The sequence below is a fragment of the Micromys minutus genome (assembly GCF_963924665.1).
Source record: "Micromys minutus genome assembly, chromosome: 22".
NCBI lineage: Eukaryota > Metazoa > Chordata > Mammalia > Rodentia > Muridae > Micromys > Micromys minutus.
Window position 1 is genome coordinate 1,030,552 of NC_137957.1, and position 17,072 is coordinate 1,047,623.

General features: G+C 55.0%; 1 protein-coding gene across 1 annotated transcript; it reads right to left on the minus strand.

The window, feature by feature from the left end:
• Positions 1-1,732: 1,732 nt before the first annotated feature.
• Positions 1,733-13,603, minus strand: THOP1 (thimet oligopeptidase 1). The gene is made up of 13 exons (XM_080935548.1): positions 13,456-13,603; positions 10,473-10,685; positions 8,563-8,711; positions 7,071-7,178; positions 5,838-5,940; positions 5,273-5,433; positions 4,397-4,532; positions 3,830-4,196; positions 3,496-3,697; positions 2,750-2,936; positions 2,525-2,653; positions 2,209-2,345; positions 1,733-2,084 (listed from the first exon to the last, which is right to left on the minus strand). Exons 1-13 carry the CDS (start codon positions 13,469-13,471, stop codon positions 1,929-1,931), a joined length of 2,064 nt encoding a protein of 687 aa, XP_080791674.1. The 5' UTR covers positions 13,472-13,603; the 3' UTR covers positions 1,733-1,928.
• Between the last annotated feature and the right edge of the window lie 3,469 nt (positions 13,604-17,072).

Below are 17,072 nucleotides of genomic sequence, written 5' to 3' on the forward strand. Positions count from 1 at the left end.
AGTATTTTGACAAAACTGGGGCTGTGGCTCAGTGGGTAAAACACTTGCCTAGTTTCGTGAGGCCCTTGGGTTCCATTTGCAGCAGCTTAGGAACCAGGTACAGGGCATACACCTGCTGTCCTAGCACTTGGCAGTAGAGGCAGGACCACGGTTCAACATCAGGCCACACACCTTTAATCCCAGAACTTGGAGGCTGTAGGCGGGTAGATCTTTGTGGGTTCGAGACCAGCCTGCTCTACATAGTGAGACCACAGTTCAAAAAACAAAACAAAAATTAGTTCAAGGTCATCTTTGGGTCCACAGGGAGTTAGAGGCCAGTCTGAGCTAGAAAGCCTATCTACACACAGACACACATGCAGGGAGAGAGCATAGAGTAGGTAGCAAGGTGGACGTAAATCCAGAGGTTGGGGCTCCTATTTCTGACAGGCAATTTAAGATGAGGGATAATAGGTAGTCCAGAAGCGCGTTCAGCACCTTGGAGAGTGGCCCGGAGCCCGCAGAGCTCTGGCTAGTGTCTCCAGGAGGGTCTTGGCTGGATGCCCCGTGCCCCGCTGGTTTTATGGGTGAGGAAGCTGGGGGCATAGAAGGGGTCAGGGTCACCCGGCAGGATGGTATCTCGCCTTTTGGGCTGTGCACACAGCCAGGAGGATGTCATTGCCTGAGACAATGTAAACACAGAAGGAAAAGATAAAATCTGTCTTGGATGGTGGTCACACTTCAAACCCCAGCACTCAGGAGGCAGAGGTAGGAGAATCTGAGTTCAAGGTCAACCTGCTGTACAAAGTCAGAGCAGCCAGGGCTACAGTGACAGAAACAGACACTCTTGGGGTGACAATATGGCTCGGTGAGTGCAGGGTGAGCCACAGGACCAGTCTGGATCCCAGTCAGACAAGCTGGAAGCAGGGTCTGCCTGAACGTAGCTGCGGCTGTGCCAGAGATGACAGGTGGATCCCGGGCCATCTGTCCCGCGTCCAGCTGTCCTATGGGCATGAGTGCAGTGCTCAAAGAGGCCAGGAGGGCATTCGACCACAGGCGGGAGTGAGTTGCCACATGGTGATGAGAATTGAGTCTGTAACCTCTGGGCTGTCTTTCCAGCCAGACTCACCAGCTCGCCTAGGACGGCAAACCCGTGAGCCCCAAGCATCTTCCTCGCTCCACTCTAGTGCTGACGTCACAAGGGTCACGACCCTAAGAACTGTTACCTCGGTGCTGGGGACTTAAATTCAAGCCTGAAGGCCTGCATAGAAAGTGCCTGAGGTGTTGGTCACACAACTGTTCCTTGAGACATGAGCCACACAGCCCACAGTAGTTTGGAGATGGAGGGGTCAACTGTGTCTGAAGGGGCGGCTGTCAGTCTCTGGACAGCGAGGCACACTGCTTAGATGGCTGGGACCCTGCATTACTCAAGGGTCAGAGCTGACCTTACTGGTTTCTTCCGCTGTGGCTATCAGCTTTTCAACTGAGTGTTCACACTTAGGCTTGGGCAAGTCAGAAGCCAGCTTCAGACACACAAGGAAGGCCCTGTCTTTTTTGTTGATGGGAGCTAGAGGCAGCAATATTGTATAGAGCCAGCAGATGGCGGCCCCTCACCAAGTCTTGCTCCCAACCATTCCCTAGAAAGGTCCAGAAAGAAGCTGTAACACTCTCCAAAGGCCACTAGACTGTCATGACGTCACAGCCAAATACTGAGGATGAGGCAGCACAGACCAGGGAGGACCAGGCAGAGCACCCTGTGTGAAATTTAATGTCCAACATCATGTGGGGGAGGGGTTAGTGCAAGGAGACCACTGGGCAGCCTGAGGCCAGGGGACCTGGAGCTGGGGTGGGAGGGTGGAAAGCTTCCCCAAGCTTATCCACATGCCCATGGGCTGCTGAGCTTGCTGCCCAGCAGGCTGGGCTAAGGCACAGGGCGGCGAGCTGGGGACCGGTCAGCATGCAGGCGGCTCGCTGCCCTCCACCTGCAGACCCTTGCTCAGGAGGAAGGCGTCCTGCTTAGGGTCACGGCCCAGGAACTGCTTCAGCATGGTACTGGCATCCTCAGAGCCCCCCGGCCGCAGGATGCTGGTCCGGTAGTCCATGCCAACCTGGGGAAAGGGGGGTGGGTCATGGGGGAGCAGGCAGCTGGGTTTCATCGATTAACCTGGGGTCAGCGCCTCAGTGCGTGTGCAGAGGCGGCCCCCGCTGCTCCCTGGCTTCCCTCACACTCACCTTGGGGCTAAGCACACCCTCCTGCTTGAAGCGTGTGTGGAACATGTCCATGGAATACACCTCGCTCCATAAGTAGCCATAGTACTGGGCATCGTAGCCACCAGCAAGGTGGCCAAAAGTGGCTGGCATGTTGGTACCTGGGGACACAGGACACAGTGAGGACAGGCTGCAGTGAAGTGTAATTAATGTCCCTGTGCATGGCCTCCCTGGGTGAGGCCTAAATCTCCTGCAGTTTCCCCAGGGTAGGAATTCTGCAGCTCTAAGGGGCCTGGGATGGTGGTGGCCCTGCAATGCTGGACGGGCTGTGAATGGTTACCTGGTGTGGCCGGCACCCCAAGGATCTCTTGGCAGAGCCGGGCATATTCTTCAGCAGGGTCTGCGTCTGTCTGTGTGTGCAGGACCTGGTCCACCTTGGCAAGGACAATCTGCCGAAGGTTGAAGAGACCTTGGGGGGAGGTCAGAGTTCAGCCTCAGCCTCGAAGAGCACCACCCCTAAGGTTCTCATCTGGCTGAGCAGCTGTGGCCGCAGCGCACACCTCACCTGCGTTGGCCTGGCGAGACTTGATGAGCTTCTCCAGGAGGTCCTGAGGGGCCTCGCTGCCCGTGCGGTAGTGCTGGGACATGCGCGTCAGCGGCTCCTTCTCCCACACCCAGTTCTCCAGCATCTGTGATGGGGCCTCCACAAAGTCTCGCTCTACATGGGTCCCACTGAACATTGCAAACTCTGCCTGTACCAGGCACAGGCAGGTAAAAATCTTAGGCATGGTGGCCCAGGCCAGCACGAGGTCTCAGCCTCTGTGCAGTCACAGCAGATGTCCCCAGCTGCCGAGGCCAGCGACCTCAGGCGAAGACTCATGCAACCCTGGCTCTGCCCCAGCCCCCATGCCATGCAAACTGTACTTGGAAATCGGCCCAGCATTGGGAGAGGCTCTGGGCTGAACTGTGTCCTGTGTCCCCAAAGTTATCCTGGCATGCCAGTGTGGGTGAGAACGCGGTGCAATGGGGCACTGCACGCCACAGTCAGACACAACAGGAGGGAAGAGGCAGGGCTGTGGGTAAGGGCTTTCGCTGACAAAACCCTAAGACCCAAATGGTGGGTGATGGTCCACCATCTTCTTGTCTGCACATGCAAGGGACACCCATATCCCCTCACACGAAGTGAGCAAATGCAGTTAAAACAATTCATGCAGTGCAGAAGGCCCAAGGCTAGCCTGTGCTGACTACTGCTGTGGGCACTCAGCCCCGGCATGGCCGAACACACGCAGCACGAGGCCCCACACCACACACCTGTGAGCAGAGCTGGTGCATGACGTGCCCGAACTCGTGGAAGTACGTCTCCACCTCATCGTGTTGCAGCAGGGAAGGCGTGTCAGGCGTGGGCTTGGTGAAATTAGCCACCATGGCCGCAATGGCCAGCTGCCGGCTGCCATCTTGCCGTAGGCACCCAGGCTGCAGGCCGAAGCAGGCTGCGTGGCCGTACTTCCCTTCCCTGGGGAGAGAGATGAGGTCAGGGCAGAGACCTGGGGTACTGGTACCTGGCAGTGGCTACCAGGAGCAGGAGCCGCAGGAGGCCCCAGACTCCCTCTGTCCCACAGGCGTCGGGGCAGGTCCCCAGTCCCACCTGGGGTACAGGTCGAGGTAGAACTTGCCGATCTCCTCTCCAGAGGCGGCATCTCGCACCGAGTAGAGCTGCACGTCCTCATGCCAGGCAGCCACCCCTTCCTCCAGCGTAAAGGTCAGCCCCAGCAGCTCCTGGTAGATGGCCAGCAGCCCACGCGTGACCACCTGCATGGGGAAGTACTCCTTCAGCAGGTTCTGGTCCACGCGGTAGCGTGTCTCCTCCACCTGGTTCATATAGTAGCGCATGTCCCATGCGTGGATGCGCCCATCGAACGGCAGGCCCCGCTTGGCGCACTCTGCCTCCTTCAGCTCCAGGATCACCGCGCGCTCCTGCTCCCCCAGCGGCCTCAGCTTCTGCGCCAGTTCATCTGCAGAGGTAGCGCCATCACCCTCCGCCACCCCTGCTGTCCAGGAAGAGGACAACACCCACCCACGTGCAACACAAGGCCTATCTACATCACCACCCAGAACCCCAGAGAGCCCCTAGCTGCTCTGCTAGAGCCCACGGCTTTCCGGGCTGAGTGGGTGGGGCAAAGATGGGAGCCCATGGCCAGAGTGGAGTGGCTACCTAGGAAGGTGGCTACTGTCTGACTGGTCTTGGCCATGTTCATCTCCAGGACGTAGTCTGCGTGTGTGTGGAATCCCAGCAGGCTGGACTTCTGCGCCCGCAGGCTCACCAGCTCCTTCAGGATGGCACAGTTCTCCTGCAGGAACACAGGCACAGTGGCTCCAGTTCTGCACCACCCCAGCCAGAGTTGCAGGCACAGAGGCAAGCACGGGCTGTCCTGAGGCTGGTTGTAGGCTGCAGCAACTTGATCACACAGAAGAAAAGCAGAGCCACCACCGAGCCGGCACAGCAGAAGCCCCTGCTCCATTTCATCACCGTAAGAGAAAAGGAGGATGGGCCCGGGGCAGCCTCCTCAGCACACCAATGGCCCTGGCCACTTCACCCCGCCCAGCACCAGTCACCAATGGGGGACCCTGGGCGGCCAGGGGGACAACAGGGTAAGTCCTGAGCAGGTCGGTCAGCCGACAGTGATTCTTCTCAAGCCTCTGGGGGGACGGCGCCATGGCCACAGTTCAGTCAGTGTGTGAAGCCCAGCCTGGTCTGTTCTGAGCAACCCACAGCTATCAAGTACCCACCTTGACTGCAATGTCAAGAAGGTGGGGGTCCGAGGCCCCAGGTGCAGAAACGGGCCCCTATTCCTGCCCTGCCCCGCTGCAGCTCAGACCACTTACCTGCAACCCCCTGGCTGTCAGGAAGGCAAGGGCACGGTACCACCAGGGAGCCACACTGCCTCTCTCTCGCTCAAGAGCTGCGTGGGGACTGCCCATGCAGACACCAATAGGTGTCCCTGTGACAGCCTGAGACAGGGCCACAGTGGGCAGCTGCAGCACAGCGACAGGGTGCCCGAGGGGAGGACAGCAGCGTCTGCAGCCCCACCTCCTTGCAGCGACAGTTGAAGGCCTCCTCCAGCAGGCGCCGTGTCTCCGGCACATGGCACTTCTTCAGCAGTGGGAAATAGTGCGGGTACTTGAGGGTGACCTTCAGCTTGCCGTCCTCTGTCTTCTCCAGAGAGTTCAGAAAGTCCTCGGGGAGCCCGCCTGTGGGTGCAATGGACGCTGCTCAGCTCGGAGCCTTGAAGCCAGGCCAGCGGCTCTGACCCCGGCGGGATGTCCCCAGGCAGCCAGTGCGGATCAGTGCTGAGCAGGGGAGGGGGCATGGCAGTGGGTCGGGAATGCTGGGGCCTCAGACCCCAAAGACTTTACGAGGGCACCAGAGAGCAAAGGTATCGGGCAACAGGGTGAAGGTCCCAACAGCAGACGCTGACGCTCCAAGGGCCCAGGCTGAGATCCACCACCCCTCATCCGGGACTAACGCCCACTGTGTGGCAGGGTGCCTGTGGCCCAGACACCTGTTCACAGAAAACGGTAAGGACACCATGGCTGCCCCAGCTCTTGCTCCAGTGTCCCTGGGAGCTGTGAGGACAACATCTGTGTGCACTCACCCAGCTCCTCTCTCGTGAAGGGCAAGAAGGTGGTGTCCTCGTTCAGGTTCTTGTTGAAGTCTATGCACAGCAGGCTCAGCCTCTTTTTGATGTTCTTGATCTTCTGCAGAGACACAGCCGTGGGGAGGACTGTTTGGGGAGGACACTCGGCTTGCAGCCTGAGCTCTGTGCTGTGCTGATGGGATGGGGCTATCCCACTGTCTGCTAAGGACAGGTCTAAGGCTCAACTAGAAACAGCCCAGGGACATGCTTTCAGACAGACAGGGAGCTGAATTAGGGGTGCAGGGCTGAGCTGCCAAAAGGACCGGGAGCTAGACTGGGGGTTACCCTCTGTTGTGCTGAGGAAGAGCAGAGCTGGACATGGGCCACAGTCAGGGCTGCAGGCTGTGACAGGCAGGCCCTTGCGATCAGCACAGGGACAGTACAGCTCCAGGAACTAAAGCACCAACTCCCCAGCAAACAACATTAAAACAGCTGCTGGGGACCCCATGTGGCCTTTATGGGCTCTTGAGGTCTCAGTGGGGTGTGAACTTAGGCTGGGAGAAGCCAGGCACTTCCTTAAAGACATTCAGCTAATGAGTGTTCACTGGAATGAAGACCAGGTATGGGCTTGAGGCAGAGAATGCAGCACAGCCACCCATCTGTCCTTGTCCTACCCTAAGAACAGGCATGTGAGCTCTCAATGACCATGGTGACTGTGCAGGGACACACTGACGTGGAGGGTCACACCGAACTGGGAATCACAGTGAGGTCTATTTTCCCTCAGCCTCTGCTGGGTGCTGGCATGTGTATGAAGTAAAGGTCCTGGGTTCTGATCTGGTGGCCTCTAGGGTGTGGGGTGGGATCCACCCAGGAGCATGCCTTCCAAGGCGTACTTTCAGCAGAGCACCCACACGGTTACTGCCCTGCTTGTATTTGAGTACACAGGCCTCTTGTCCTCACCCCTCCAATCAGCTATGGCCCCGGCTTTGCCTGAGGCACAGTCTCAGCGAGGCACCCATCTGCATCCCAGGGCCTTCAAGCTAGCCCAGGAAAGGAGTGCATGGGGACCCACAGTCCAAGCCCAGCAGAGCTGACTCAGACAAGCACTTTTGTGGGAATTGAGGGCAGCTGGGATGCCCTGGTTCCACGGCTCCGCACAGACCTGCTTCCCTAGGCTCAGGCCCCAGGGAGGGGACACAAATGTGTCAGCAGGCTGTCACTGCAGCGCATTTAGGACAGAGCACAACTTACCTCTTGTGTGTCCTGAGGTAAGTGGAGCCCGTTTCTCCGGCCCAGCTTGATGAGCCGCTCCAGGTAGCGAGCTGCTTCAGGTTTCAGAGACTCCTTTGGGATTTTCTCCTGGAAGCAGGCACCAAAGGCTCATTATCAAGTACCAGTGGGGAAGTCTGTCCCCTTCTCTGGCTCTCCCCGCAGGACGACACCCACGGCTCCAGCTACAGAAAACAGTGCTTGCCTCTGGCCCCCATGGGCTGCAGGACACGTGAACACACCCACACACGGATAGAAAAGCACACATGGAATCAAAAACACCTTTAAAAACATTAACTGACTTTTATCTCCCGTGCATTGGTGTTTTGACTATATGTGTGTCTGTGTGAGGTGTTCGATCTCCTGGATCTGGGACTGCAGGCAGTTGGGTTCTGGGAATTGCCCAGGTCCATTAGAAGAGCAGCCAGTGCTCTAACCATTAAGCCATCTCTCTAGGCCCCAAAGACAAACATCTTCTTTCTTTTTTTTTTAGATTTATTTATTTTATGTATGTGAGTACACTGTAGCTGTCTTCAGACACACCAGATGAGGGCATCAGATCCCATTACAGATGGTTGAGAGCCGCCATGTGGTTGCTGGGATTTGAAAGAACAGTCAGTGCTCTAACCGCTGAGCCACCTCTCCAGCCTGACAAACATCTTAAAACAAACAAAACCCCACAATCTGATCCAGAGACAGGCAGCTTCAAAAGTAAAGGAGATTGTAGTCAAGCCCATAGACCAGAGTTCAATCCCCAGGGCCACAAACCAAGGAAGAGAAACATTTCCAGGGGCTCCTCCCCAGTAAAGAAACATGTTCAACACAGCCAGGCAGGGAGCCTCCTGGAGATCCCGCTCTGACCAAGACGGAACATCCTGGTTCCCAGTCAGTATAAGTGAGAGAAACACCTCTGCCCAGCCACACCACAGGATGCTCAGGGATGTAGACATCTCACCTCACCCTTGGACATGGGGCCCACAGCACAGACACTAATCTGCTGTGAGCAAGTGAAGCCCGGGAACCGGAGCCGGCATTGTCTTTTCTTTGGTGGTGGAATGTAAGCAGGCAACCTAGCTGAGCAGGTCCCAGCTCTACTGGGAGGCTCCAGGCAGGGCTTTACTACTGAGAACACCGCACTCTTTATTTAAATGCTGGGAAGAGAGGCATGCACCATGACATCCTGCTTTCTCCCAAGTGGCCATTGTTGGCTTCAAACTCTTGATCCTGTTGCAGCTGCGGAGTGACACTGGGCGCCGCATCAACCTTACAAAGTTATGATAATCACAGGTATTTCAACAACAACACCTCACCCTCACGGAGGCCTCAGCCTGGCTCACGGAGCACCTGCTCTCAGGTTGCTCTCCCAAAGTGGTTCACGCACCAAGACCACCAGGGCTTAGGCTGGCAGCAGGTAGAACCCCCGCTCCCTGCCACTACCACCCTCTGGCCCTCCGTCTGTCACACGCCCACCCACCTGCAGCCACACGACTCTCTGGTACACGTCCTGCCTCATGCTCATCTCCACATCGAATTCTGAGAGCTTCTTGTCAGCCTCTGTGCTGGCCGTGCGGATGTCCTTGCACGGGGACACATGCTGGGGGAAGTCGAGAACATTCCTCTGCACTGAGGGTGAGACACAGGGACATGATGTGAGGCGCAGACCCACTGACTAACACCAAGACACAGCTGCACCGGGCCAGTCAGAGACAGAGGGACCATTTGTGATAACACAACGGAGGCTCGGAATACAAAGCAGACACTGCTGGCCTGTCACGCTGGCCTGGCAGGAAAGCCGAGGCAGGAGGAACATACCGAATCTGGGCCACACAAGTTTGAACATTACTATACTTGCCCTGTAATCCAGTCCCCTCCCCAGACATGGAGCCAAACACACAGGTCACAACCACATCTTGTGCATGTGCTGAAGCAGGACTCACAACACCCAGAAGTGGGGAATTAATTCCAATCTACAAGCTGGAGTACTATACAGCCAGGAAGAGAAAAGAAACTTTGATCACAGCACCGGCCAGAGCACCCAGGCGCCAGAGGTCACAGTGCACAGAACTCCGTCCAAGAATCCAGGTGACAAAGAAGTGTGTGGTGTGTGGGACAGGAAGCAGTAAGGCTAAAGGACATAAAGGACAGAGGCTCATTCTGTGTGGTGACGATCCTGTAAGTTCAACTGGCCATGTAGAGGGTCACTTGGGTGACACTGGCCAGAACTGGTCCCTTCAGCACTTTAGCTGGCCATGAAGAGACTGGGTCTTAGCACAGTGCACAGCAGGGGGAGTCCGCTGAAGGCAGGAAGGCCCAGGACAGGAGCACACGGGAAATGGGCCTTCAGAGTATGTGACCGACTTTCTCTTTCTTCCTTTCAGAACAAGGTCTTATTATATTATACCCCAGGTGAGGCCTGAACCTATGGCAATCCTCCTGCCTCAGCTTGCAGAATACTGGAGTCACAATATACTAGGGTTCATCTTGGTTTTCTTTCTGATCTTTTCATCTCCCACAGGGAAGGAAGGAGCTGCAGGAGACATCTGCAGGGACAAAGGATGCCTGGTACAGTGAGGCTAGACCAAAGGGTGCCACAGGCAGTTCCCACCTGAGGCCAGAGGACGAGAGCTCTGCTTGATGCATGAGGGGAAACTGAGCCTGAGCACTGGAGACAGTCCTCCTGGCTGAAGCTGGAGCGGAAGCCGGCCGCACCTAGCGGATACTAGGTTTCCCAGTGACAGGGATGCTGCCGGGCTGACAGGAAGGAAGCAGGCCCGGTGTGGACACTGAGGGATGACCAGGAGTCAGAACTGTCTCACAGACACAGAGAGGGTGAGCTTTCGCAGTGGGTGAAGGTGTCTGTCACTAGGCGCAACCACTAGCGTGTGGTCCCTGCCCATCCACACTGAGGTGAAACTGCAGACTGTGCAGGAACCAGGGCATAAATGAATGAGCTTGAAGCCAGCCTGACAATACAGCAGGACCTGACTCAGAAGAGAACACAGGAACCAGAGATGCTCAGTGGACAGTACTGGCTGCACCAGGAGGACTAGGGTTCTGTTCACTAGCCCCTGTAACTCCAGCTCTCAGGGACCCAACACCCCCTTCTGGCTGCTATGAGAACTGCGCGTGCGCACGCGCGCGCACACGCGCACACACGGATACAGGCAACCTTTCTCTGATTCACAGTGCTGTGATTAAGATTCATGCCAGGAAGCCTGGCCTAAACTAAGCAAATCCTTAGAGGAAAGCAAACAAACTTAGACAAGGCCTGTTTGGCAGCTCACGTAGGAACCAACACCTGGTAAACTGGTGCCACAAAGGATTAGGTCACCTGAGCTGCCTCCTCCGGGTTGAGTGGCTAGCTGTCACTGTGCCTGTGCTCACCTGTGTAGGTGACCTCCACATCAGCCAGTGCCTTCAGCGTGCTCTCATAGGACACATCCTCGAAGTCCTGGGCACCCACGCGGTCATACACACACTTGGTCTGCTCAATGAGCTGTGTGGTGAGAGCCTTGATTTGCTGTGCACTCAGGTCCCAGCGCAGATGGTTCACGGTGGAGCGCGGCGACACTGCATCTACCACGTCCCCAGCACAGGCTGTGGGGACGACAACAGCAGGACAGTCGGTCTCAGCAGGTCCAGAGCAGTGGCCCAGGAGCCTCCTCCCAGGACCTGAAGTAACAATGTCATGAGCAGGGTCTATGCACAGGCCAGCATCCTGTGTGTGCACAGGCATGGTTTCCTACACAGTCCATCCTGTGACTATGTCCCCGCCCTACCCCCTTACTGGGGGACTTGGGGTGGGGCTCCACCTCTGACCAGGCTCCCAGCCCCTCACCAGGGGATCTTAGATAATCTGCTACTGCTAAGGGGTTCTGCAAAGGCCCTCCCGGAAGTGTAAGCACAGGTTCCAGCCAGCTGCACCCTTACAATCCTCTAGCTTCTCACAAAAAGGAGAATCCAGAGCCACCTGCTGAGAGAGGCCAGCCCCAAGCACTCCAGAAGTCTCTACCTACTGGTCCCCTGCTCTCCACACCCCTGGGGCTGCCAAGCTGTAATTAAAGCTGATTCTGCCCGTATCAGGCCTCACTGACAAAGGCAGGTGCGGAGGCTGGACCAGCAAGTAGCTTTCTGGGATGACCAGGGAGGAGCAGCCTGAGGACAGGTGTGGTGGCACCAGCAGCTGCTGGTACTCACCCCACAGCTCTAGCAACATTTGCTCAACACTGGCATGCAGGGCAGCCAGGCAGGGCCATCCCACTCCACGTTCTATGCAGAACGGCTGTATAATCCACAGCCACGGAAATGAAGGTGGGGCAGCTTATCCCCACTGAGAGCAGACCTTCACAGTACTCTCGGGCCTTCAGCAGAGGCAAAGGAAGGGCTGCCCACCAGGACACAGACCGGGTAGGGGTGATGGGTGCTTGTTTTCAGCACTCCAGAGGCTGGGGCAAGAGCATTCCACATGTGTGGTCTAAACAGAGAGCACAGTGCACCCACATTCAAGCCAGTGAGACTGGAGCTGTGGCTCAGGGGGCAGCAGACGCGCTTCGAGTGCATGGTGCTCATTCCAACCCCATCACCGGAAATACCAGCGATGCTGAGGATGCCCACCATCCTGGCACTTGGGAAACTGAGGGGTCAGAGAGAAAAGAGTTCAGGGCCATCCACAGCTACATATCAAGTATGAGGCCAGCCTGGGGTACATGAGATGCTGTGTCAAATGAAGTCACTGTTGGGTGACGGTGGTTTGCACCTTTAACCCCAGTCCTGGGAGGCAGAGGCAGGAGGATTCTGTGAGTTCAAGGCCAGTCTGGTCTGCAGAGTGAGATCCAGGGGGACCAGGGCTACACAGGAAACCCTGTCTTGAAAAGCAAAAATAGGGCTGGAGAGATGGCTCAGTGGTTAGAGAGCACTGACTGCTCTTCCAGAGGTCCTGAGTTCAAATTCCAGCAACCACATGGTGGCTCACAACCATCTGTGATGAGATCTGATGCCCTCTTCTGGTGTGTCTTAAGACAACTACAGTATACTTATATATAATAAATAAATCTTTTTAAAAAAAGAAAGAAAAGCAAAAATAAGGAGAATGGGAACTACCAAGAAAGATAGCTGCCCCCCCCCCCCCCCGCATCATCCCCTGAAACTTTACAAGAGGGGGCAGGGACAAGTTGTGAGAACTAGGATTTCAACATCTTTCTGTAAACTTCTGGATTACTGCATCCATTTTGGGCCACCTTAAGTTCCTGAGGTGCAAGTAATTCCAATTATTCCTGTTCTCATGATCCTGATTACAACTGGGGGATAATTTGCAAGCTTGAGAAAATGGGTGTGAGCAGGAAGCCACACATCCCAGGCCACCTCAGATACAGCATGAGGTCACATGGTGCCCTTTGGGCTCTTTCCCCAGTAGGAGGTGGGATCCTCCTAGTCTTGTCTCCCACACTTGAAAAGACTCAGTTTCCTTCTCTGGATTATGCAAGTCCAGGGGATGAATAGATGACTAAGCAACTGGAGACGATTGCTGCCAACCCTGACCATCGGAGTTCAATCCCCACAACTCACTAGGTGGAAGGAGAAAACTGATTCCTGCAAGTTGGCCCCCATCTCCACACTCCTCCTCCCACACAATAATGTTAAAAAAAATCCAAACAAGTCTCCATCTTCTTGGGTCGCAGCCACGTCTACAACTGACAGCAGCAGGATCCCTGCCAGGTGGCCCCACCATATGGGATGTCCCCCCCCAGCAGTCCTGGAAAGAGAAAGATGGGTCTCTCAACCACCCTTGCCAAAGTGGGGTGACCAGAGCCTAAGTCCCTGTTTCGCTGACTTGAGAGGCTGGAGAGGGCCCTCAGTGGTCAAGCGTGCTAGCTGCTCTTCCAGAGGACCCGAGTTTGGTTCCTAGCACCCGAGGCAGCGCCCAACCACCTGTACTGACTGACTGTAGCTGCAGAGGACCCGCAGCACTCTTCCAGCCTTCGTGAATGCCACACACGTGCACGTACTCACACACAAATTAAAAACTACAAATCCTAAAAGTACAAAAGAACCCGGTTGGAAGTATTACTAGGTCCTCCCTACATGCTAGACGGCACACTGTCCTGGCACCCAGGTCCCCACGCCACCGGCAGCCTGTACACCATGTGTGGGGTTTGCTCATCGCCCCGTAAGCAGTCTATCTCTAGTTAGAATGGTAGGGAACATGAGAAAAGTATTCTTTTAAAATCCAGTTTGTCAAGAGGATGGAGTCATGGGAAAGTTACTTCATTCATTTTGCAGACGAAGGGGTCAGAGTCCGGAATCATACAGGTTCCATCTGCCGGACGGAGGGGAGAAAGCGAGGGCCTGGGTGAGGGGCGGCCGGTACCTGCGGGGGGCTTCATGGCGGCCGGCGGGGCGGCGACGGCCTTCCTCCGGTCCTCACGCCTGTGCAGTCCGGGTCTCCTCGGGAGCTCGCCTCACCTCAGCCGGTCCCTCCGCTGTGGCTCTGAGACTGAGGCGCCCGCCGCCCGCGAGCTCCGAGCACGCTGGGAAGACGCGTGCGCGCGAGGGCAGCTGGGCGTCCCGACGATGCATGCGCAGGACCAACCAGCCTGCCGCCAGTGCGTCGCCGCTCCGCCCATGTCGTCCTCAGGCTGCCTGCCAGTGGTGCGATTTTGCGCACGCGCCAAACACAGCGCAGCCCGTGATTGGCTGTCAGGGTGACTGGGCGGAGCGTTACGCTCCCTATTAGCGTGAAGATGCTGTTTCCATGGAAACCTAACACCCGCTCTGCCTTGCCTTTTCTAGGAGGATTTTGCTTTAATACAGGGTGTGTGCATTTGTGCTTGGTCTGTTCGTTCATTTAATTTCTTTCTGTTCTTCAACCAGGGGCTCGTATAGACCATGTTGTCCTCGCTCTCGTCAGGCCCACCTTCTGAGTTCAGAGAAGACCTGCGTGCTCCACCATGCCTGGCCCCACCTCCTCCCTCGCCCTCTAACCCTCACTTCTTTCTTTTCTTCCTTTTTTTTCTTTTGAGACAAAGTCTCATGTAGCCCAGGCTGGCCTGAATTTTCTGTACACTGCTGGCAGGCCTCAGATTTATAGCAATCCTCCTGCCCCACTTTCCTGGTTTCTGGGAATAAAAGTGAGAACTACCAGGGGTTTTTGCTTATTTGTTTTGTTTTTGTAAGCCGAGTGTGCTGACTGACATACACCTGCAACCTGCAGGGGTAGCCTGGGCTACATACCCTGTCTGAAAAAACACTTACCAAACAAACAAAACCTGGGGACTGGAGAGATATTTGGCTTCATGGGCAAGTGTAGTTCATAAGTGGCATACTGCAAAAGGATGGGCTGGCCCCTCCTTCCTGTTGTTAATTAGATTTCTCGGCTCATGCCCAGACAAACCACACCAAACCAACACGGTTCCACGTGGAGAGCTTTAATAGAACAGGGACGGGACAGTGGTTAGGGTCAAGGGAAGAGAAGAGAAAAAAAGGAAGAGGAGGAGGGGTTTCAGTCTTTTATAGGGGTAGTGACGTCACTTGCTCCAAGGTAAAGGTGGGTTTTGTTTTTGGGAATGCTTTGGCTGTTACCATGGCAATGGATGTGCCAGGTTCCTGTCACCTGTGGGTGGCACCATTGCCAGGAGTAGGAGCTGTCCTAATGCCAACACTTCCTGCCCCACCTATGGCCACGTTAAGATGTCCCCCTAGGAGCTGTTGGCTGCTCATATCAAAATGGTGGCACCACGACATCTCCTCAGCCTGCAGCTGTCACAGGAGCTGTCTATGATAGTGCATCACCTGTCTTGACATAACAGAGGCTTCCCCTCAAGAACACCATTGCAGCAGCTGTCCCACAGTGATAACACCTCATCTCCTTGAGCAGCCCCACAGAGATGGTGCCTCAGCAAAAACTGGCTGTGGCCTGGAAGGAAATCCCACTCTAACCCACGGGCGGTTGCAAAGTAAAGAAAGGGTGAGAAAAAAAAGCCACCAATCCCTGAGCTCCCCAAGCTTAGAACTTGAAATCCCTCCAATCTCTACCCTGAAAAGCCCCGCCTCCTAGGAATCTTACATAAGCCCCGCACTTTGTCTAACCCAGTCCTGTCCACTCCAGGGCCGAGGGTAGCATTCCTTCCTTCACTCCCTGCACCCTCCGATAAATCTTTCATGAGCTTTTCTGCTTGGTGTGACTTTCTCATCAGAAGCTCACATCCTGAGACCCCATTCTCTGATGCCCTTCCGTCTGAGCAGAAACACTCACAGTAAGAGCGCTAGAGGACTGTACTTCAGATCCCGGCACCCACATGGCAGCTCACACAGCTCCAGCGGATCCCGCGTCCTCTTCTGTCCTCGGCAGGTGCTGTGTGTACAAGGTTCACATACATGAAGTGCATGCACACAAACACATAAGCAAACTTTTAAAATGCAGAATAACAGACAGACAGTGTTTATTTTAATGCACATGTCAAAGTACAGGTCCTGTGGGGAAATCAAGACAGTGGGAGCTAGAAGCAATATCACTCCTGGTCCAAAGTCTAGAAACGGCATTGAATGCTGGGGATCTATTCACAGCGACACAGTTCTGTATCTGCCCAGGAAATGGTCTGTCCAGAGTCAAGACGGAGAGTATTCCTTCCTGGCTCAATTGACTGACATAATCAAGAAAATCCCCCCACAGGCAATCAAAGAAGCCATCTTCCTGTGGTTTGAAATCCAACCAAAGTGTCAGTTGACACTGATTATCAATGGTGGCTAGCTACCCCTACATGGCCCAAAAAAACCAACTCCCAGGCCTCGAGAGATGAATCTGGAGGCAAAGCACTTGCCCTGTTGGGGAGTTTGAATCCCTACTTTCCACAGAAGCTGGCAGTACTACGAGACAGGGGAGTCCTGAAGGATAAGTGCTGGGGTTAGACCGGCAGAATCTGCAGGCTCTTGCTTTAATGGGTGATTTTGGCTTGAGATACAAGGTGGAAGATGAACAAGGAAGACACTGGACATCAACCGCGGGCTGCCACAAACATGTCACACAATGCTTCCACACACAGGACACAAGTACAGGCATCCACACATGCAACGCAGGGACAGACGGAAATGTGACTTGGTGGCAAATGCTTTTACTCCCTGAACCAAGTTGTCACTGATGTGTGTGTGCATTGTGTCTGTGTGTATGTGTGCGCGAATGCATATTTAAATTTATGCTCCTGGGTGTTTTGTCAATTGAACCATGTGCACACAGTGCTCACAACAGCCAGAAGGCATGTGGAATTGGAGTTAACAAATGGCTGTGAGCTGCCCTGCGGGTGCTGGGAATTGAACCCTGGTTCTCTGGAAGACTAGCCAGTGCTCTTGACTATTGAGTCATTTCTCCAGCCCCTGCTATTTTTTGTTGCTTCTTTTATTTTACTTTATTTTTCAGACAGGGATCTCAATAGCCCAGGCTTATGTGGAATTTGCTAAGAGGATGGCCTTGAACTCCTGACCCTGCGGCCTCTATCTCCAGAGTGCTGGATGACAGATGAGTGCCACCACATGTGACTTCTTTCTGGGACTGACTACCGAGGTCCAGCTATCACAGTCCCGAAGTCCAGAAATGAAAAGCCTCCTTTGGGTCACCTAATCAGTGTGCTCAGCTAATAGTCAACACTTCATCCTAACAGTTCCCCTGTACTGTGTAAACTTCCATTTTTCTCTGGCCATCTCTGTCTCCTCTCCATCCAGAAGCCATCCTTTGTCCCTCGCCAGGACTCCTCCTCTCCCTTGTCCCTTCCCCTTCTCCCTGGTCCTCTATCTTCTGACTTTCCTGAAGTATCTTGACTGACATTGGGGTTCCCTACAAGAAGTGGCAGTTTTCGGAGGCATGGTCTTTGTCAGCATTTCCTCTGCCCTACAGTTACACAGTTACCTGACAACAGCCGGGAACAGGCCTGGTTGACATAGAACAAGCCTCCATCCTTTCTCCCTCTCATTTTCTCTCCCTGTCCTGTTACTCCC

Coding starts and splice junctions, on each gene's coding strand:
- THOP1 (XM_080935548.1), bottom strand. Junction 2,937..3,495: donor TGCACCAGCTCTGCTCACAG/GTGTGTGGTGTG, acceptor TGCCTGGTACAG/GCAGAGTTTGCAATGTTCAG. Junction 2,085..2,208: donor AGGGTGTGCTTAGCCCCAAG/GTGAGTGTGAGG, acceptor CCCTTTCCCCAG/GTTGGCATGGACTACCGGAC.